Here is a 23,685-nt window from a genome sequence, read left to right as displayed (position 1 = left end):
TAAACCAGGTATGGTGGTACAAACCTGTAATTCCAGGGACTTGGGAGGCTGAGGAAGAAGGATCCCAAATTCAAGGCCAATCTCAGCAACTAAGCAAGAACCTGTCTCAAAAAATCAAAAGGACTGGAGATGTAGCTTGGTGGTACAGTGCCCCTGATTCAATCCACAGTAAAACACACACATGGAATTTTATTTTTTATATCTTAGCACAGGCTCCATGTAGTGCCATTCAGCCATGAAAACTCAGAGAAACTGAAGTCCTACTAGCTGAGGATAAAGTTCAGAGTGAAAAAAGTGTCTGGATAATGATGACGAAATCCAGACAAGGAGAGAGGAACAAAGAGCAGGGTCACACTGTCCAAGTATCATACTGTTCTCTGAGCTTGACATGCATGAGATTGATTTCAAGAGACCAGCTAAAATCATAAGAATTGAAAGAAGTTTACAACTGTTATCCACTGTAGAGACAATCAAGTTAAGTGCCTACTAAACAAACAAGCACACAAACAAAATACCCCAAACCCCCAAGTTCTTCAGAGGAATAAAACAAAATCCACTTTCTATTGTGTTCACAACATGACCCAATTATGTCAGCCATATGAAGAAAGAGACTTAAAGAGCAATCCGAAAACTGATCCCAAGATGACCCAGATGTTGATACAGATGTAGATTTTTAAAGTAGTTAGTAAAACCTCTGCCTAGACTCAACTCCCCCCCCTCAAAACACTGTAATGTATGGAAAGGAAATCGTAGTAAAATTTGAAATCAGATTTTAAAAAAAGGAACTACAGAAAATTCTAGAAGTAAAAACTACAAAAATAAAATACCCCTCCCCCCATAATGCCAGATGTGTTTAACCACAGTTTAGAGATAGTAAGAGAATAATATGTTGATGAACCTGAATAAGAGCAAGTGATGGTGGGCCGGGGTGCGGGTCTGTGTTCAGCGCTGGATACAGAGGGCTGGGGTGCAAGAATACAAGTAACAATAGATGTTGGCGAGGATGTGGGGAAAAAGGTACACTCATGCATTACTGGTGGGGTTGCAAATTGGCAGTCACTCTGGAAAGCAGTATGGAGATTCCTTAGAAATCTTGGAATGAAACCACCATTTGACCCAGCTATCCCACTCCTTGATCTATACCCAAAGGACTTAAAATCAGCATACTACAGTGACACAGCCATATCAATGTTTACAGCAGCTCAATTCACAATAGCTAGATCATGGAACCAACCTAGATGTCCTTCCATTGATGAATGGATAAAGAAACTGTGACACACACATACACACACACTGGAATATTACTCAGTCATAAAGAATGATAAAATTATGGGCAAATGGATGAAATTGGAGAATATCATGCTAAGTGAGATAATCCAATCTCAAAAAACCAAAGGATGAATGATCTCGCTGATAAGCGGATGATGACACATAATGGGGTGTGGGAGGGGTTAGTGTTAGTGTTAGGGTTAGGGAGGGGGGCAAGAATGGAGGAAGGAAGGACTGTATAGAGGGAAAAGAGGGGTGGGGGGGAAGGGAAAAACAACAGAATGAATCAAACAACAGTACCCTATGTAAATTTATGATTACACAAATGGTATGCCTTTACTCCATGTACAGAGAAACAACATGTATCCCATTTGTTTACAATAAAAAAAAGAAAAAGAAAAGAAACTGTGGTGTATATATACAATGGAGTATTATTCAGCCATAAAGAATAAAATTATCACATTTGCAGGTAAGTGGATGTAGTTGGAGAATATCATGCTAAGTGAAATAAGCCAATCCCCAAAAACCAAAGGCTGAATGATTTCTCTGATAAATGGTTGAAGATACATAATGGGGGTGGGAGGAGGTAAGGGAAGAATGGAAGAAGGATGGATTGTGTAGATGGAAATGAGGGGTGTGGAGGGGACAGGGGAAGGAAAGATAGTATAATGAGACAAACAACATTACCCTATGTACATGAATTAATATCAAATGGTATGACTCTACTTTGTGCACAACCAAAGAAATGATCGTTGTACTCCATTTGTGTACCATGAATCAAAAAAACAAAAAACAAAAAAACAAGTGAAATTACCTAATGTGAAAAATGTGAGTACTTTTTCTTGAATTAGCAATTTTATTATTTCTGATAAAATCACTGGACCGGTAAATCAGGGAATGCTTAGCCAGAATGTACATGGAGTTCAACAAGGGTTTAAACAAAATTTCTCATGATATCCCCACATATAGACAGAAACATGTGAACCAGATGACAATATTTAGATGCATTTTAAAAAATTTTATAGTGCTAGGGATCAAAATTTGGGCCCTATGAATGTTAGTTAGGTGAGCACTCTACTACTGAGCTACACCCTCAAAGATGTTTCATTCATTCTTAACCTCTGCCATTCTCCCAGACTGACTTTAGTGATCTAAAGGCACTGTTATAAAGGGCAATGGGAGAAAAAAAGGAAAGAGCACCTGTTATTTGCAACTGCTCTGCTTCCTCCTTCACTAGTGCATACACTCCATGAGAGCAGAAATGCCTATTTTTCATTTTTATCTTTGGATTTGGACCTCTAATTAGCTCTGCTCATTAGATAAGGACAGAAATTAGAAACATGAGACTAAGTGAAGTGATGAGACACAGAAACACACTATGTACAGAAATGCAGGCAGATAGAATATTTCTTCCAGGGAGCAAGGGAGCAGGGAGAATCAAAGCATTATTGATTGACTGCACTGTGAATTTCTATGCTCCTCCTAAAGGTTTTGATTGTATCAAGTGAAGAGAGACTGTAAAGCAACATAAGATTTCACAAGCCACACAGGAAATATCAGTTTTTTAGAGTAGTACTTCACACTTTATAACAGGAATTCCAGTAAAGAAGTACTTTAAGTGTATATACTTAACTGAAAAGTAAATCTTTGAAGAAACTTAATTTTGATGAAACTAGATACTAGTAATTTCACAACAACCCAATAACTCTATAAAAGCACCACCACTGAATATTTTATTCAGAAAAAAAAAAAAAAAAAAAAAAGGAGAAAGAAATAAAAATCCTGGTCATTTGCAGTATCTATCAGCTTTCAATTTGGCTCTCCTGTTTAAGACAAATAAAAATTAATCAATGTACAACATACTTTTTACAGCCAAACTGCTACTAAATATAAAACTCAAACTTAGTCTGTTCAATTTTGGTTACTATATTACTACAACACTTATATATATGAAAAATATTTTACTACAATTTTACTTTTTAGCCTTCTTTTTTATAGAAAATAAATTCTAGTTTCATGCAATTTGTTTCCTAATATTTAGGAAATATTGCTTAAGGGTTTTTTCAAGTTATAATAGCAATTTTAAGTACTTGAATTTAAGTCTTCCTAAATTGCTATTGGGTGCCACGGTGTAGTTTTTACAAGTGATAAAGTTACAGGACTTTATTCTGCAAGTTATTTTAGAGTCCATATCCGAATATATTTTATATCTTCTTGATTTCTCAGAACTATATACATACTAATTTATTCAGCTGGAAAAATTCTTATGACATTTACTGAATTCAGGTAAGAACTCCACCAAATAGGTATCAAGAAATATATGATTACATATTAACTTTATCAGATTATGTAAAAAAAAGATGAGTAATTTTGCAACATAGAACTTGAATGAATGATAGGAAATTACTAAATTCTTCTATCTGCACATTTTTGATTTATAGCTGCAAGCTCAAAACTAAATCTCTCTACTTATTTTTCTAGGTTCTAAACCTACAACACTACATATTTAATTAGAAATATTAATGAACAATTATTATTAGTATACTATGATAAAAATCCAGCACATTTCTGAATCTGATTAATAAAATGAATTCAATTCACTTATTTAACTTTTATACTTTAGTCATTTTACAAATTCATCTATTTTTATCTCATTTTTAGAACCCTGTACAATTCTAACAGAATCCAGTTTTGATATTATTCAAACAACTTTCTAACTCTGGTAAGTAAATTTATGCAACAGTTTTAATCAACCCTAAATTTCTTACAATAAAGCATACAGTATTAGACTGTGGTTACAATTATTCTTTTCTGGCAATCCTTACTCAGATTTATAATGTTCTCTCTAGGTAATATTAGCATATATATATTAGAAATAAAGACAAAACTTTGAAAACATGGTAATTTAAAAAATACAATGGATTTATACATGCCGCCTCTACTGGATACTAAAAACAGTTGGAAACATGTAAACATATATTTACCTATCCAGAAGTGTCTCATGCAAAAATCCATCTTTTCGAGCCCTTTTAAGAATTTTGCTGTCTTCTTTACTTATTTTAAGCTTGTGGTCTTGAAAGCTCTGAAATTTTTTTCTGTAAAGCAAATGTCATCAGTGAGAAGTATCTTCAAACTTTGATTATATGTGTTTCCTGAAGAACTTGTGAAAATTATTCAAGTTTTTTCACTGCAACAACTAAGCACATTTAATAATTTAGGAGTTTTTAACTATGAAGATGACCTTTATGACCCATCAAGAAGGATGTCATTTGGGTAATTCTGAAAAGTTCCCTTCATCAGGAAATGTGGGCTGGAGTCCCTCATGTTCTCAACATAAATAGCACCTGGGTGGCATCACAGCAATTTTTAAGGAACAAAGAGAAATGACTAGGCCATGTGACTTTAACCTTGGCACCAGCAGGATAATTAGAAAAACTGAAGCTGAGAGAAAAGCTCTCAGCTAAATGCTTTGCTTTAGTGTTCATTATGCTGCCTCTTCTTGTCCTTCAACTATTTTTACTTTAAAAGTTCCTTGAGAAGTGCTTCACTTTCAGATCTGTGAATCTAAAAGAGAAGAATACATACACATAATTGATTTCACACTGTTTTACATTTCCTTTGTCTTCTTCTGGGATGTCATCTTTTTTCTTGGTTTCCCTTTCAGCACAGGACCTAATCTGGATATTGGAGAGATAAGAGCCCAATAGGTTATACATTTATACTCATCACTGCTTACCTAACTTATTACACTTATTACAAAAGGCACAAGGACATTCTGGGTGATTTCCCCCATCCCCCATTTTTTTTTAATAGGGTGCTAGAAATCAAATTTAGGGCCTCCAGCATGCAAGGCAAGCACTACCACTGAGCTACATCCCCAGCTCTCTAGGTGATTTCTTATGCAAAAGTATTTAATTAACTTAGGTATTAGAGAAAAAGGCTCTAGAGATGTGTTTTGGTTTCATATGTGCAATTTATATAAAAAATTACCAAAATTACCGTCATGTTTCTCTAGGACTAACATTTGACTTTTCAAAATATAAGATAAGAATACTTAAATTTTAGATGAGATTTCTGGCATTCAAAAGGTAGTAAAATTTCTAGTTCCTATGTTATCTTTTAGGGGGTGTATTTATTTCTCTATGAGCCAACCTCAAATGATGAGATAAGAGTTAACAGCATTATTCTTGTCTAAAACGATAAGCACTGTTTTTCAAAGAAAAAAAGAATACTAAAAGACTAAATTGGTTAGTATGGAAATTAAGAACATCTTTCAAATGAAAGCAAATATAGAACAAGGAAGGATGTATAGATATTTGATAAATACTTACAGATTATGCTGGTTGTAGAGAAAAACATGACAATAATTTTTTATGCTTTATTTGTACAGATTAAGGTCATTTTAGAAATAGCATTTCCCCTCCACTTTTAGAGCCTTCCACTTTGGCCCTCCCTAATGTGTTAAAAGCAGCAAATTTTGATGAGACTACTAACAAACTGTGATTCCCAATGACACAAATGAGGGGAGGTCCAGAATACGCAGTAATGAGATGGAACACCAAGAAAAAGTAATGTAAGAAGAAAATGGTAGTTGTTCTTTAGACACAGTTGTGTTTGTCATTAAGATCAAGTGGATTTTTGAAAAATTAAGCCTTTACTAAAGGGTTTCATCTCATTTGAATTTACCACCTGATCTAAGTTATCAGGCAATTTTATTTAGAATTTCACCTTGATATAAAAATGAGTGTGTAACGTTCACAATCAAGTAAAACAAAGAGTAGGACTAGGAAATTTGCCTCACACAAGGAACTTTTATTTCCAGCTTAGTGACTGATATGAAATTTTAAAAATGTCATGTGTTTCATAGTTTTCTTCATTTAAAGACAACATTCTTATTCATATAGAACAAAAATTTGAGAGAAAAAAGCCTTAGAAGTTCTGTTTTAACCATGCAGTGATTAGCTTCATGGGTGGTCAGGTATTAATACAACCTAGTAACCTTCTTATACATGTCGGTGCAAATATAATTTTATGTCACCTCTATGGAAGGTAACTTGGCAGTATCTAACAAAATTATAGATACACAGACTCCCAGACCTTTTAATTATGTTCTGGGAATTAATCTTCAGATACACTTACACATCTACAAAATGATGCCCACTCACAATATTAAGTCTACAGCACGGTTTATAAGAATAAAAGCATAGAAACACCTCAAATTTCTCTCTGTATGAGTGATTAAATAAGTTAAAGTACTTCTCTAAAATGGATTGCTATGTACCTATGGAAACACAGAAAGAGAAAGAGGGAGGGGGGATGAAAAGAAAAGGAGGGAAAGAGAACTTTCTACATATATACTGATGGGAAAAATCTGTAAAATACCATATTAAGGGAAAAATTTAAGGTAAAAACTTATAAACACATTCATAAATTTATAAAAAAAAACTTTGGGGACTATTAAAAAACAGGGAGAAATAGGGACAGTGTAGACAGAGATAGGTGAACGAAGGGTATAGAAATTTATGGATTTTATATACTGTTATTTAAAAATTTTTGTAATGTTATTTAAAAAATTTTGTTATTTAAAAATTTTGTACTTTAATTTAAAAATTAAATTTTAAAATGTATGCAAAACAAAAACAAAATAAAAGCCAAGTCTAGAAAATGAAGTAATTTCTCTGTCACACTGTGCAAATAAGCTGGCAATTATGAGATTTATAATTAAAAATAAAATCTGTCTGGAACATATTATAAAAGCTATGAAGTCTTTGAAGTGAGAGTACGTAATTAGCCAATGTTTTAAAGAGCTGTAATCACATCATGTATGTGACATGTATAAGTCTGTAGGAAAAAGTTATGATTACCTTTATCATTTCTTCTTCTCCTGCTGTTTTGCTTTTTGCTTCTATATCTCCTGCTTCATTGCATCTAATAAAGCAACTATTTGAGGCCAATAAAGCCATTTTCCCCTAAATAAAGCAAAATGGCACACAAAAATATTAGAGCTATGAGAATGTTGCAGAAGAAATCCTAAGTCTTTAAACTAAATTATTTTTTTCTCCTTGATTCTAAAATCAAGAAAATGTATTTCTCCCTGGATTGGGGTAAAGGGATCAAAAGAGTTTGCAAGTCGCTAACTCAAGATTTTATTGTAGGGGGTAGAGGAATGAGTCTGAATATTACCACTTTTTGAGGGGATGTTGGGCTAATTTATAATCCTGAAAAACACTATTGGATCCTATTTTGAATGTTACTATACATAACCATTGGTGCTACCCAACTACTGAACTTCTCCTTCCTTTGGTCTACTTGATGCCCACTGTTCCTTACTATTCTTGATGCAATGCTTTGCAGTCTGTTTAGCTCCTGTATGTTTCTGCTCAGTTTTTACTGCTTAAACAGAAAAGGGGAATTATGCATTCTGTATCAACAGATTTAAAACATTCATATATTAATAAAAATTAATTTTACTAATTAATGAAGGGTTGAGTTACACCCTGAGCTCTTCATCCCTTTTGTATTAAAACTATCTTGCTGTACACTGTTTGCTTTTCTTTTTGAACTTTATTATGAACTGACAGTTCTAAAAATACTAATTTCACTTCAATGAACCAGTATTATTATTTTATGCAAAAATTATCAAAATTTCACTTGCTCCATTGTCCACTTACCATACTCTCTAATGTTTTAGAAAAAAATATATAATTCCTGCTAAAAAGATGCTCCTGAATTATCCTGTTTCCCTACTCAGAGACTCAAGACTGGCCATTATTTAGAGAGTCCTGGTTAAATAAGAGAGACATATCTAGGCCCCATGAGTACACTGAAACTATGATAGGCAAAGGTACTACTGCTTTTTGTTACACTATTGCCTGAGTTCTTTTGAAGACTGAAATTTAATACGCATCTTTTACAATTTTATGTAATTATATTATTGCATACTGCACTCTTATTTTTATTTATTTTTAGAAAACACGCTTTCACTGACTGTTTGACTTTCTCTTAATGACAGGAAGCTTTTATACATAACAATGGCACTTACATCTTGAAAGACTGGTTCCCACTGTTCTCTTGGTCCAATTGCATCTGAACGACCAACAACAAGTCCATCTGAATTTATACCAAGGTATTTTCCATATCCAGATTTCAGGGCAATTCTTTGGATTAATTAAACAAGTGTTAACAGAGAAAGAACAATAAATATGGAACATAAAAACGGCATGTGTGTATGTGTGTATGTTTATATACTGTAACATTATATATAAATTCAGACTAGACATAATCTCAGTGTTCAAAAGCTACATGTGGTTTGTTGCTGCTATACTGAACATAATTTTATAAACACAATATTACATTTTGCTTCTGAATATAAGCATTATATAAAATCTTATATATTACCCTACATTAAATACTATAAAACAAAACATTTTTCTAAATGCACTATTCTTCAAATATGTTACTTTCAATAGATATAATGTTCTATTGTAGGGGTACGAAGATTTATTTTTTCTGCTAATATATGAAGTTGTACTAATATTGTTTTTGATTATGAAATTATTGATTTATCCTTAGAAGGGATTTCTAGAAAAAGAAGGTTACTGTATCAAAGGGTATAAACTTTAAAGTTGCCACATACTTTTTAGAAAAGGATGTGACAACTTGTTAGAACTTGTTTTTAATCATGGATTTTTTAAAACATTATTCCTTTAAAAAAATACTTAAAAATATGACATGGCAAAAATAGCATCATATTTAATTTGCATTACAATTATTAGTAAGAATGATGTCTACATTTCTTTCATTTTCTTTTTTAGTTTTTAAATTAGTTATGTGAACATCCATTCTTCTGTTGGGGGCTTATTGTTAGCCATTTTTCTATTAGGTCATTAATGTTAAGACACTCATACATATGTACAAAGAGTAGGAATGCAGCGCTTACTAAGGTTGTTGCTCATTTGTCTACTGTTAATGTTTATGTTGTTATGAAAAAGTTTGTGTTTTTTAATACCTGCTTCCTTAAGTCTTTCACTAACTTATCAGACTTTTAAAGAAAGCATAAAAAATAATTATCTTAATGACTTTTTTCCACAATTATGATTTCCAATTATTTTACTTTACTAGTTTTCTGTGGTGCCAGAACTGATGATGCAGTCATTTACAGGTTTATGAAAATAAAATGCAAATCATTATCATATTGATGTAAGCAATTGACTGGAATACTAAAATTCAACTTCTATTAGTACCCAAAGTATCATTCTGTACTTTATTCCCACTGCGAGAATAAAAAGGTCAGCTCATAAAAGAATTATAAAAACAGTAAGTAAAATTTTCTTTGGTTTTGTATGATTATGTAATGTTTTCTGCTGGTTTCAAAAATACTCCTTTTATTTTCCTGCTTCTTGACTTCTGAGTAATAAATTTATATGCCACAGCATCACTAGACCAGGTTTTCTGCTATGTTTATTTTCTTCACATAATATTTCTAATCTATCTTATTTGGTCCCTGGCAGTACTAACCTTTTACAAACTCATATTTTTCCAGCCAAGTATTATATATCAATAAGAATAATAATAAACTTTATACAGGTTGAACATCCCCACACTGAAAATGGGAAGTGCTCCAAAATCCCACACTTCTCGATTATAGACATATTACCACATGTGGAAAATTTCACAGCTGACCTCATGTAGCAAAATGAAAGAATTCCAAAAGTGTCATATGAAATTATCTTTAGTCTATATATATAAGGCATATATGAAATATAAATTTTTGCTTACATGTAGTTCCTATTCCCAAGATATCTCATTTTATATATATATATATATATATATATATATATATATATAAATATTCAAAACTCCCCAAATCAGAAGTCCCAAACACTACTGTTCCTGAGCATTTTGAATAAGGGACAACCAACCTGTATCTGATGGTTTAGTTCTCCTCTAAAATGACAGTTATTACAAATCTAATAAAATATAAACATTTATTGGGTATATAAATAACATTTTTGAATGTAACAAAATTCACTTTTCAAGAAAAAGTTTTGTTTCTTAAATCAAAATTACTCTGTGGGCTTAAGTTAGCTAAGTAGTGGAATTTTTATTGAAAAATGTAAAAAAAAAAAAAAAAAAAAGTTGCTGAATTATAGGTCAACTCAAACTTACCTAGAATCAGACAATTTGACGGCAGTAAATTGCTCTGGAGGACTAGGACCCTCATCAACTACGGAAGAAAAAAAATAAAAATATTTAATATTTGCTATAAATACATATGTGAAGATACTCTTTTTTTTTGGGGGGGGGGGGGGGTTACTAAGGGTACTAGGGATTGAACTCAGGGGTACTGGACCACTGTGCCACATCCCCAGCCCTATTATGTATTGTATTTAGAGACAGGGTCCCGAGCTGCTGGGATTACAGGTGTGCACCGGGTGCAGCTAGGATACTCTTTTGCTTTAAAAAAAATTTTCCCCCTCTGAAAATTAAATTTAAGGAAAGATATTTGGGCACAATTGTGATAATACAGTATCCACAGTATTAAGACCTTGTTATCTTATCACTACATGGCTAATTTTACATGCTTCCTAAGATAAGTTGGCATGACATTTAGTCACTTCCAAGGTATTTTCTCTTTGTGTTTTAAAATATAATACATACATAAGCACTTAATATTTAAAATATTACATGATTTCATTTATTCAAGGGATGATCATTCTGACCAAATGATATGCCTTTGTACACTTCACACCTCATTAATGCTTCCCCTGTTGCCTAAAGAGAATGAGAAATTTCTAGTTGCCTACTATACCTAGGCAAAAGTGTGAAGAAAACAAATTTAAACTTTTGACTTAACCAGATTTTCTTTTTTCTTTCCACTTACTATTTCAATTATTTATGCTGTTTTTGATTTCCACAGAAACTCTTCTAGCATTATTTGGAATGTTTTCAAATGTTATACTGGAATAATAAAATGGGTAAATATTAATGAAGGGAAAATGTGGAAGAATCCAGTGCAATGGCTCTATTCCTTTGGAACATGCTTGAGACTAGTTAAAATTTGTCCCAAGTGCATGAATGTCATAAAAACCTGTATTTTAAGTGGCCTTTCCCTTTCAACATTTTCATCAGTTACAAACCTTCTTTATGAGGTGCTCCCAGTGTAAAAAGACCATTGTCAAGTGCATGAATATAAGTTCCTTTGTCCATTTCAATGGCGATGGTTCCTGAAATTTCACCAAAGTTGGATACTGTCCACCAGATTCCTAAAACGTAAAATCCATATTTAACTTATTTTTAGGTTTGACACAGGTTTTCACTGTTATGACTTAGTTTTAAAAGATTTTTGCTTTGCAGTTGTAAGAAATAATGCAGAGATATCTTTTTTACCCTTTACTCACTTTCTCCTAATAGTAATTAACAACTACTATGTAAGCCAAAGCTTGGAAATTGATAATGACATAATCTATAAACCTTATTCAGATTTCACTAGTTTACAAACACTTGTTTTTGTGTATGTAGGTAAAGTTATTTGACTACCACCACAGGCAAGATTAGGTTTTTTTTCTTAAATCTAATCTTAGGTATCAAACCAAATCTTTTTTTTTTTTTTTTTTAATGGTACTCGGGAGTGAACCCAGGGGTGCTTATTAACTACTTACTGAGCCACAACCCCAGGCCTTTTTCAAAATTTTGAGACAGGGTCTTGCTAAGTTGCTTAGGGCCTAAATTGATGAGGCTATCTTTGAACTTGCAATCCTCCTGCCTCAGTATCCTGAGATGCTGGGGTTATAGGAGTGTGCCACTGCACCCAGCTAAACATAATCTTTAAATAGGAATATATGCAAAGGTACAAATGATTTAGAAAAAACAGTATCATTCCAGACCCCATCCATTCATCCATCCACGCTTGCTTTCCAGTGGCAATGTCTATTATAAACTATTTCTTAGCCCTACATAAAGAGGTACTTTCCAGCACATATGGTGGTACCCTTTCTCACAAGGCATACGTTTCAAGAGTCTCAGATGATGCCTGAACCTGTGGCTAGTACGAATTTGATATATATCTGTTTTTTCCTATACATATATACATATGCTGAATATATAAACTAGGCACAATATGAGATTATAACAACAAAAAATAGAACAATTATAACAATATACTGTATGAAAGTTACATGAATATGGTCTCTCTATCTCAAATTATCTTCTTTTTTTCCTCACCTTTTCACTTAAAGGAAGAACTTTATAGCTTCTTTTTGCATTTGTAACTTTTCAGCATCATTATTCTTGTGCTTTGGGGTCATCATTAAGTAAAATAAGGGTTGTGTAAACACAAGCACTGTGACAGCATGACAATTACGTCTGATAACCAAGTGGGCTACTAGGTGCAGATGACATGTACAGTGTGAATATGCTGGAAAAAGGAGACTCACATATTGGTCAGGAAGGTGGGAGATCTGATCATGCTATAGAGGATAACATGCATTTTAAAACTCATTGCTTATTTCCAGAATTGTCCGTTTAATATTTTCAATCCTTGGTTTCTGAAACCACAGAAAGGGAAACTGTGGGACAAGGAAGTGGGGGGGGGGGGGTCACTGTAGACTTAACTATAATTTTAAATTAGAAACAAAATTAGCAGAATCTATGTTTATGAACACTAACGTTCACCAACAATGTTAAATTTAGAGTCCAATTATTTAAGCAATCATTGCAAAAGTTCCTATTTTAACAGAACAAAAATGATCTCAAATCTTCCCTTGAATTGTACTTTAGCTAGAGTAGAAATGAATCAGTTATTAACCTGATATTAGTGTTAAGGAATTCTTATTAATTTTGCAAGGTCTGATAAAACAGCACAGTGATAGGTATAAAAAGAAAGTACAAAGCAGAGACGGGGAGAGAGGGGAGCCTGACTGACCTTATAAGAAATGTACATTTATGTAGTATGGGTGTTATGTCATAATATTTTTGATTTACATAAAATTCTCCAAAAAATGTGTGGGTACATGTACAAATGAAACAACACTGGCAAAACAGTCATAGTTACTAAGGGGTATGGGTACATAAGGGATTCATATAATTTTCTATTGTTTTTAAAAATTCTGTTAATCCCACTACACAAAATTTCCTAAGCAAATAAAACAGTTTAGGCTCCTCACAACTAATTTAAAACATTGTTAATATTTTAGCTACTACATACTGTAATTAAATTGAAATGGATCTAAGACCAAAATAGAAGAGCTTAAACTATACAACTCTTAGGAGAAAAAAGGGAAAAACTCCATGATATTAGTGTTTTTAGATGTAGATGAACACACTATATTTATTTATTTTTATGTGGTGCTGAGGATGAAACCCAGTGCGTCACATGTGCTAGGCAAGTGCTCTACCACTGAGCTACAACCCCAGCCCCATATTGGTTTCCTACTGATTTTTTTAAACATATTTTTTAGATGTTGATAGACCTTTATTTATTCATTTATTTATATGTGGTAATGAGCATTGAACCCAGTGCCTCACATGCTAGGCAAGCGCTCTACCACTGAGCCACAATTCCAGCCCCTTGTACTGATTTCTTGCATATAATATCAAAGGCACACGAAACAGAATCTGACAAACTAGACTTCAAGAAAAATAATATCTTTTGTGCATCAAAGACAACTGTTTTTCTCTGTGTATGTAATTGGAAATTGAACCCAGGGGCCCACATGTGCTAGGTAAGCATTCTACTTAACTACAACTCCAGCATTTTTTCTTTCTTTCTTTTTGAGACAGGGTCTTGCCAAGTTGTCCAAGCTAGTCTCAAATCTGTGATCCTTCAGTCTCAACTTTCTGCTAGGCTCAAAGACCACTTGTAACAGTAATAAGGCAACCCACAGAATGGAGACTGACGAATCACATACATGATAAGGAATTAATAATCAGAATATATAGTTTCTCCAAAACAACACAACTGAACAGGAAGCAAAAACATGAATACACAGGAAAAGATGCTCAGCATCTCTATTCACTAGGGAAATGTAAATGAAAACCATTATCAGATACCACTTTAAAACCATGAGGATGGTTATCATAAAAACAAAAAACCAGAAAAACAAGCACCCCTGAGGATGTGGAAAAATTAAAACCCTATACACTGCTGGTATAAAGGTAAAATATTGTAGCCCCTTTGGAAAAGAATATGATCAGTTACTCAAAAAATAAAAAAGAGGACTACTATACAATCCCACAATTCTAATTCTGGGTATGTACCCCAAAGCACTGAAAACAGGGTCTTGAAGAAACATCTGTATATTCACAATCATAGTGGAATTATTCACAATAGGAAAAAAAAAAGTGGAGGCAACCCAAGTATCCACTGAGAGATGAGTGAACAAACAAAATATGGGACATACATACAATGAAATATTATTCAGTCTTAAAAAGGAAGGAAATGGTAACACATGTTACACATACATGGATGGACCTTGAAGACATTTTACTAAGTGAAAAAAGTCAATCACAGTGGGCTGGGGAGATAGCTCAGCTGGTAGAGTGCTTGCCTCTCAAGCACAAGGCCCTGAGTTCGATCCCTAGTACTGCAAAAAAAATAAATAAAATAAATAAATAAATAAATAAAAAGTCAATCACAAAAAAGGCAAGTATTATATGATTCTACTCATATGAGGTTTTACTTAGAGAAATAATTCAGTGATAATTACAATAATTTGTTACTTTTAATTGTTAAAATGCTTCAACTAGAATCTTTCTCAACAGTTTTGTAATCAGCATATCTTTCATAAGAAATGTAACTGTTAATGATTTTAAATTTTTTGTATTTTGTATGCTCTGGGCCAGATTAACCAAGTATATTTAATTTTTTTTTTTTTTTTTTTGATGGTGGTGCTGGGGATTGAACCCATGTCCTCACACACATGCTAGGCAAGCACTTCACCACTGAACCATACTTATAGCCTATACTTATTAAATGAAATAATTTTAATATAGCATCTCAATAGCTTGCAGATGAAGAAATTTTTGGCAGACAAGGCCTGCCAAAGAAGAAAAAAGATAAAACAATTTTGAAATGATAAAAGAGATGACTTGAGCAGAAACCTGTTTTTTCTCCTTGAGATTTCAAGTGGCCTACATTCAATGCTGGAAGTATGCTTACAGGTTTAATGACTAAAGTAATATAACACAATACTGGCTGGAATTTGCCCCCACAGATTCAGACTGCAAAAATGCAGTCTCTAAGACACTAAGAACAGTTGTCACCGAAGTTGCCCATCTCTAAGTCAGCTAGCTTAAGGCTATGTTTATGTGCTACAATAAAGTTGAATCTGAGAATCCAGTCCAACACTTTACTTGTTCCTTGTCCAAACAAAATGTAGAGACATGCTTACAGCTATTTGCTTTTAAACCTTACATGGGTTTAAGGTTGTCATAGTGCATTCTCACATTACACAACAAAGCTTGACATATGTTGTAACTTTTTATGTAACTGTTTACAAAATAATATTTGTAATAATGTTTGTGATGTCTCAGTATAAAGGGGACTGCACTTGATGACATACTGTCAAAGTCCCCACTCTTTCTGTTATTAAGGCTACTAGAGACACTGAAGGATGGACGGGTCGATACTTTGAGAGGCCTCACTCTGTGGCTAACTGACCTTCTAGTGCTACTCATAGCCTAGTGCTGCTGGCCACACATTTACCCATACCTCTCAGAGGTGAGAACGATGAGAGGTTATATAAATAGTTTACCTCACTGACTGTTCCAGTGCCTCTGTGCTAAAGGGTTCTCCTTAGTTTTCTACCATCATAATGTTCTAGGCACAAGGGGTCCATATAGCTCAGCTTTGTAAGTGGAATTTTCTTCCTCTATGGCAATGTAGTCCAACTACTCTTCATACAACTATGCTGACTCAGAGCTTACATGACTTTAGTTCCTGAGGAAAACAAGTTATCTAGGAGTTTGACAAACTATGCTATTATAAAATTTGGTTACTTTCAACCCTGGCAGATCTTTCTGAAATTGTGCAGACTTGATATTTTCTGTGTGAAAGGCAGAATTTCTTTGATTTTATTTACTAATCCATTCTGGTTTAGGTCTTCTTTCAGGGCCTTGTATAGAACCAACAGAACAGTTTTAAAACATGAAGTGTTTTCCCCCCTCTTCAAAAATAGGTATATACCTACCTATAGACCCAGCTTGAAAAATCACGTGAAAGAAGGTAAGTGGGCAAAAAGAGACACAGAAGGACTTATTCCAGCTGAGAGAGAGTAATTGGTACTGAACTTGTCCTCCCACCATGAACAACTAGGACACAGGACAGAATATATGAGAAAACTGTTTTCAAGTATTGGAACAAAGGTGAAGCAGGACTGACATCTTAAAGAAAAGGGAAACACGTGAGGTGAACCTCATTACCATTTTATTTTTATGCCTAACGGCAATTTTGCAAACATAGGGCAGACAGGTGGAGCTCCAGAAGAACCCAGCAATCCCACTGAGCTGAGACTTTGAGTGCAGAAGTGACTGGAATTTACATAGCAAGATAGTGAAGAAGAGGGAATTACATAAAGGTGTGGATCCTAAAAAGTGTGTATATGGTTTCTCTACAGGTCTTTGGTCAAGGTATTGGCTATGCATGTACTGGGTAGGATACACAAGGTCTAGAAGAGAGATCACACCTTCTGAGAACCAAAGGAGGTATCAGAGAGCACAGGAATTTGGGAGATATGAGGGTGGCTTCAACACATGAGTATATTCATGTATTTAGTTGAGGGCCCATAAGGACCAATGCCTAAAGTAAAAGCTACAATCTAAGCAGGCACAACCAAATCGCCCTAAATAATTAAGAGCAAAACCAAAGAAACAATCAACCAACCAACAAATAACCACCAAGCCTTACAGAGCAAAAGATCATTCAATAGTTTAACTACCTTTAAAGATAAGGGACATTGTCAGAAATAAACATTTTATTAAGATAAATGGTTGACTTTACAAGGACAATTTAACAATCCTAAATGTATATACATCTTAAATAAAAATTAAAAATATTTCAAGAAAAACTGAGAGAAGTAGATATATTCAGAATTGAAGATGTATTCCCTCAGCAAATTGTAGAATTAGATAAAAATCAAGAAAGATACAAAGATCTGAACATCTACTCCATTCCTCAAATGATCTGACATTTAGAAAACATGTAACTGACATGTGCAGAATACATTTTTTTCAAGTGTACATGGAAATTCACAAAGAAAGTATGTTCATCATACTATGAACAAATTAGAAGTCAGTAACAATAAGATATCTACTATATCTACATGGTAAAAATTAAATAGTACACTTTCAAATAGTACACTTTTCATGGGTCAAGGAAAAATGTCATAAGGATGATTAGAAAATATTGTGAACTGAATGAAAATTTAACATAAATCAAAACTTGTGGGGTATACTTCAAGTTGTGTGAAGGGGTTCTAAATTCCCACCTTAAGAAGCTATTAGACTAGAGCAAAGTAAACCAAAAGTAAATTAAGGAAGGGAATACTAAAGACTGTAAGTAAATGAAATAGAAAATGAATATAGAGCAAATAATAAAAGATGAACCTTATAAAGATCAACAAATTGGTAAACCTGTAGCTAGATTAATATAGGGAAGAAATAGTAATATGAGGAATGAAAGAAGAAAATGGATTATGGATTCCACAAATCCTATAAAGATAAGGAAACATTCTGAACAATTTGATGTCAACAAAGTCAATGACCTGGATCAAAATTTTCTTTTTCTATTTTTTTAAAAGGATTTTTTTTTTATGTTCTAGATGGACACAATACCTTTATTTTATTTATTTTTATGTGGTACTAAGGATTGAACCCAGTGCCTTACTCGTGCTAGGTAAGCGCTCGACCACTGAGCTGCAATTCCAGCCCCCAAATTTTCTTAAGTGATGCATAATAAAAACAACAAATACTGAAAGTATTTATCAATAAAATTTAATTCAAAAATTTAAAATTCCCACAAGAACTAAAATTAAAAAACCCTCCTGTAGGTGTAGATATCATTACAAGTGAATTCTATCAAACATATGAAGAAGAAATCCTATACAGCTAAACCAAAGCCAAATATACTCTAAGAAAAATAAAAGTTCAATATCTCTCATCATGAATACAGAAATTCTTAAAAAAAATGTGAGAAATCAAATCCAGAAAAATATAATAAAAAAGGACTACACATCACAACCATCTGGGGCTTTAACTTAGGAATATGAAGATGGGTCAAGAGTTGAAAATGAAATCAAGGTAATTCATTAGCAGAGTAAATAAAGAAAACAAGCATAACATGTCAACACATATAGAAAAGGGCAATCTGATAGAATTAAACACTTTTATGTTAAAAAAATACCAGGATATGCTGGGTGCAGTGGCATATACCTATATAGGATCCCAGTGATGCAGGGGACAAAGGCAGGAGGATCATGAGTTCAAACACAAACTCAGCAACTCAGCGAGGCCCTGTCTCTAATAAAATATAAAAAAGGGCTGGGGATGTGGTTCTGTGTTTAGGTTCAATCCCTGGTACAAAAAAAGAAAAAAACATCCCAGGACACTGGCCAAGTACAGAGGTGCAAGCCTATAATTCCAGCTACTCAGGAGGCTGAAACAAGAGGACTGCAAGTCTGACATTGGCATGGATAACACTGTGAGCCTCTACCTCAAATATAAAAAACAAAAAGGGTTGTGGATGTAGCTCAGTGGTAGAGAGCTTGCCTAGCATTCACGAGACCACAGCTTCAATCCCCAGAACTGCAAACAAAACAAAACAAAACAAAACAAAACAAAAAACATCTCTCAGGATACTAAATATAAAAGGAAACATCCTAATTTTGATGAAGGAAATCTAAGAAGATCTGGCAGATAAATCATATTCTATGAAGGGCAACTACTAAAAGCTTTCTAAGAAAGAGTGAGAACAATGCAATTATGACCATTAGTATCACTTTTGTTCAACATTACAGAAGTCCCGGCTAGAACAAAAAAGCAATAAAGAAAAATAAAACATAAAGATTGGAAAAGAAGTAAAGCTATAGTCACACGAAATATGGGTGCATATTTCTTGGTTCTTTACATAAACAAAAGCACTAAAATAAATAAGAATTTAATGTCTCAAGCTACAAAGACAATGTAGAAAAACTGGTTGTATATATCTAAATAATGACAGCGAACAAAAATTTTAAAAATTCAATTTGTAGTAGAAAATTATGCTTAAAAAGAAATTTTGAAAAGACATGCAAGATGGTTACACTGAAAACTAAAATTATTTAGCTTCTATATGGCTAAGATGTTGATTCTCCCTAAATAGTAATTTAATAAAATTCTTCCAGAAAATCAAATAGGTTTCAATGCAGGAAGTAATAATTGATTCTAAAATTTATATGAAAGTATAAAGGACTTGGGATAGTTAACCTTGAAAAAAAGAAGTAAAAACTTGCAGGACTCACTAGCTGATCTCTCGATTTCATGAAGTTACAGTAATGAACACTGACAGAAGAAAAAAATATGTCAATGAAGTAGGAGTTAAGAAACAAACACACAGAGATTCAACTGATTTTAAACAAAGATATCAAAGCAGTTTCATGGGGAAAGCCTATTTTTTCAATGAGGCTGAAAAAAACCACATTATCTATGCCAGGAAAAAGGAACTCTTGACACCTATCTTACACTATGCCAAAAATTTAAAAATGGATGATACAGTTAATATAAAAACTAAAAAACCTATCACATATCTAAAAGTAAAAGTAGATGAATTTTTTCATAACTTGGAATAAGCAAAATATTTCTCAGAATAGAGGTAAGGCTGTAACCATAAAAGAAAAGCCCAAAACTGAGTTTTAGAAAAACTAAAAATTTCTGCTCATCAGAAAACAACAAAGACAAAACAAAACAAAATACCAGTAAGGAAATGAAAAGGTGCATGATGACTAGGAGAAAAGACCGATAATGCCATCAACTGCTAGCAAGGATGTGGAGCAACATGAACTTCTCGGACTTTCACTCCTTCTTGGTGGGAGTATAAAATAGTAGCACTTTAGAAAATCTAGGATGGTTTCTTTTATAGTAAAATATGCACCTATCTTTCAACACAGCAATTCCACAACTACAAGTATTCTCAAGTTATTTACCGTAATTTTAGAATTGCTGATTTGTTCTTTCCAAAAATGTGCAATTTTCCAGAACAACTTACACAATTTTCTACTTTAACATAGATTTAAAGCAGTCATAAATTATGAAAAGCCAGAGTGCAAATTGTCAATTTGTAAAAGTAAAGAAATTTGTTCTTAAGTACTGGTGTGGAGAGGATAAAAAGACTAAACAGAGAATTGGCTCTTAAGTGTGTTTGGGTCCATTTATTTCTAGTAGTACTTACAAGATAACTAGATGTTCTATTTTTTTTTAATTAGGAGTTTCATTCATTTTGCCATTTACAAAATAGTTATTTTTACTATGATTATACTTCCTCTTGAGAGAAATCACTGACTTCTACAAATAAACTGCATAGATGTTCAAAGAAAATAATTTGGTTAAACAAACTTATCTATAGTGAGTCTTTAAAATGATGGATAAGAAGCTTTGCCTACTAGTTTAATGGTGCCTACTAAATCCAAGAGTCACACTTCCTCTCTCCTGCACATTGTTCTGATGATGAAGATAAGGCATCAGTGACATCTGCTGGCTCACAAATATGAGGAACCTGTACTTCTAAGTATATCTGAGCAAATTCAGAAAAAATGAATAGGTGATAAATTTCTAAGTTGGAAATTATTTTAAATGGAATCTCAATAAATGTTTTCTCAGAATAAAGTCTGAAATGACTCACCAACAATATCAAGTTGGGTTTCTTCATCTTCTTCTCTCTTTCTCTTCTTATCTTTGCTTTTTTTCTTCTTACTATGGGAGAAAAGTATGATAAATGAGTTTAGGTATATTGTTCTTTTGTGTTAAATTTCACTAGATATAAGCAAAGTCTTAAACTCTATATTGATTTATAAATTATTAAATTTTGTTGATTTACATTGATATACCCTCTTATAGTATAGAGAAATTGCTTCTGATCCTGAGCACAGGCATAGAGCACATTCTGGGGCTGGGGTTATAGTTCAGTGGTAGAGCACTTTTGTAGCATGTGCAAGGCCTTCTTCATCCTATCACTACTTAGCTCTGTATTTTTATACATTACAAAAGGGTGAATTTTATAGTATACAAATTAATCTCAATAATGAAAAAAGCAATTGTGATTTTAGAAAAAAGTTAATATGCAGTGCTTGAAACAACTCTTGGCACACAGTGCTACACAGATGCTAACTATGACAACTATAAGGCACATCTGTTTGCCTTTTAACCATAAAGGAAGTTTTCAGAAGCTAACTCTCCTCTCTTCCCTGCTAATTCACAGTAAAAGTTTCAGATTGGTTCGGGTCCCTAGCAGGAGTTCTCAAGGCAGAGGCTTCAGTTTGCTCCTTGAGGTGCTTTCCGTTTCACTTAAAAATGCCCCAAACTCAGTTTATCACTCAATACTGGGAGGAAATGCTCGATACTTGTATAAATAGTCAAGCACAGACAGATCTACTGGTTCAAACTGAAATGGAAATATGAATAGACAGGTGTCTTTCCCTACACAGTTAATAACCATAAATCATCATTAAAACCTCCTTTCATTTGGCTTTGTTTATTTCTCTGGTCACGTGTTATATCATTTAATCCTCATTATCATTATCGCTACCAACAAATTCAAGGAAACTCAGAGTTTAACCAATCTGCCACTAATTACAAACTGTAATCGGTGCGGTAACCTTGGAGTCCCCATCTCTATCATAAACCCATATCACTAATCACTGTGTATGTAACTGAACCCAGTTTCACCTTGCATATTTCGTGAGAAACAATTACACGCGAACAGATTAGTGCAGACCCATCATATAAAGGTCGGAAGGAGGCCTCCGGGCTACTGCTCTCCTCTTTTCCCTTCTTTTTCCGGACGCTACAGCTTGGGCGTATCTCTGCCAACTGCCTCTCCCGCTCCGCACAGGTGCCGCGAACTGAGTCGCAGCCTCTGTCCAGATGAGGAGGCTAAAAGGACAGAGCTCTAGGGTTTCCATGGGACACCCCGGCCGCGAGGACGCGACATAAGAACGGAAAAGCCTCCTGCCAAAGCTTCGGGGATCTCACCTCTTGGCTTTCGTTCCCTTCAGCACGAGTTTGGTGGACTTCACATAGGAGTATTCGGCCATGGCTGTGACCAGACTTCTGTACAAATAGGTGGGTCTTGGCTCAGGACAAAATGCTTAGACCGGAGCATAAACTGGTGCAGAAGAAGCAAAACTAAGAACTTCTTGAGAACATACGAAACCGCTAGAGTGAAAAGCGTAATGCGGAATACCCTCGGCGTTTACACCGGAACACTGACTTTCAGATAGGAAAACTTATTTCCTGTTTCCTGTCCGGGAACTACGGCAGCTGCAGAGGACCTAACTAAATCAGCGTTCATTTGCTCCCTCTGGTGGATTTCCCGGATGTTAGTTTCCTTCCCCCGCCCCCCCCCCACCCACCCTGCCTTGAGGCACCCGGAGTCGCGCTTCTAGTGGACGCCTGGGTTCTGACAGTCGTTGTAGGCACCTCCTGCTAGATTTCAGGAGTTAAGTGATGATTTGATGAACCCGAGGGTAACACAATTTTAGTGAATTTAGTACAGCTGGTCTGAAACCTTATGTAGACCTCGCTGTTTCTATATTTACATATTCTCTGCTCTCAAGCTGAAATTCCTCTTAAGTCGATCTTTTGCCACCAGAAAACTCGGAAGAAAGTACGCATGCATATGTCAAAATAAATCGTTTTCATGGGTCTTAGTGGCACTGAGATTTTAGAATGTGCCAAGATTTTAGAATACAGTTCCTTTATTAACAACCCTCCTCTACATTCAGCCTGCTTTCGGTTACTATTCATTACCGTTAGGTAATTTAAAAAAGTATTTGTCCAAAGTTTTATTTTATTTATTTATTTATTTATTTTGCCAAGGGGAAGCCTAATAAAAGTTACTCCATCTTGACTGTCTCTCCACTTACGGGTTCTTTGCTCAATGAAGGACCTGGGCTTTGCTAAATACAGATTAAAAAACAAAACCCTCTGACATCCTAAATAAAGAAATCATTAAAATAAATAATAAACGTTCAGAAAATAAACCTAAATTCATAAAATGGACTCATCAAACTAGATTGCCCAGTATCCACTCAAATACAAAGTGAGGTTCCTAAATTGGTCACTGTGTAGACTGATGAGTCCATGGCTTAGCTTCAGTTAATTGTTGCAGGAACTATAACACTATGCTAATTTCTTATGATTAAGGATATATTAAAATGTGATGCTTAC

General features: G+C 34.0%; 1 protein-coding gene across 1 annotated transcript; it reads right to left on the bottom strand.

Annotated features, from left to right (window-relative positions):
- Nucleotides 1-2,979: 2,979 nt before the first annotated feature.
- On the bottom strand, nt 2,980-22,750 carry FRG1 (FSHD region gene 1). Its single transcript, XM_079142365.1, has 9 exons — nt 22,489-22,750; nt 21,140-21,210; nt 11,409-11,534; nt 10,438-10,495; nt 8,312-8,426; nt 7,134-7,238; nt 4,855-4,946; nt 4,254-4,364; nt 2,980-3,092 (listed from the first exon to the last, which is right to left on the bottom strand). Exons 1-9 carry the CDS (start codon nt 22,548-22,550, stop codon nt 3,056-3,058), a joined length of 777 nt encoding a protein of 258 aa, XP_078998491.1. The 5' UTR covers nt 22,551-22,750; the 3' UTR covers nt 2,980-3,055.
- Nucleotides 22,751-23,685: the final 935 nt, after the last annotated feature.

Source organism: Sciurus vulgaris (genome assembly GCF_902686455.1).
Source record: "Sciurus vulgaris genome assembly, chromosome: 5".
NCBI classification, from domain to species: domain Eukaryota; kingdom Metazoa; phylum Chordata; class Mammalia; order Rodentia; family Sciuridae; genus Sciurus; species Sciurus vulgaris.
The sequence above is the reverse complement of the archived record's forward strand: the minus strand, read 5'-3'. Positions and strand labels throughout refer to the sequence as shown.

What these genes read in the sequence shown, in the direction of transcription:
- FRG1 (XM_079142365.1), bottom strand. Translation starts at nt 22,550, where the DNA reads ATGGCCGAATACTCCTATGTGAAGTCCACCAAACTCGTGCTGAAGGGA. An exon ending in AACCCAACTTGATATTGTTG is followed by an intron (nt 11,535 to 21,139) that starts GTGAGTCATTTC and finishes TTTACGTTTTAG; the next exon opens with GAATCTGGTGGACAGTATCC. An exon ending in GAGAAGAAGAAATGATAAAG is followed by an intron (nt 4,947 to 7,133) that starts GTAATCATAACT and finishes TCCAATATCCAG; the next exon opens with ATTAGGTCCTGTGCTGAAAG.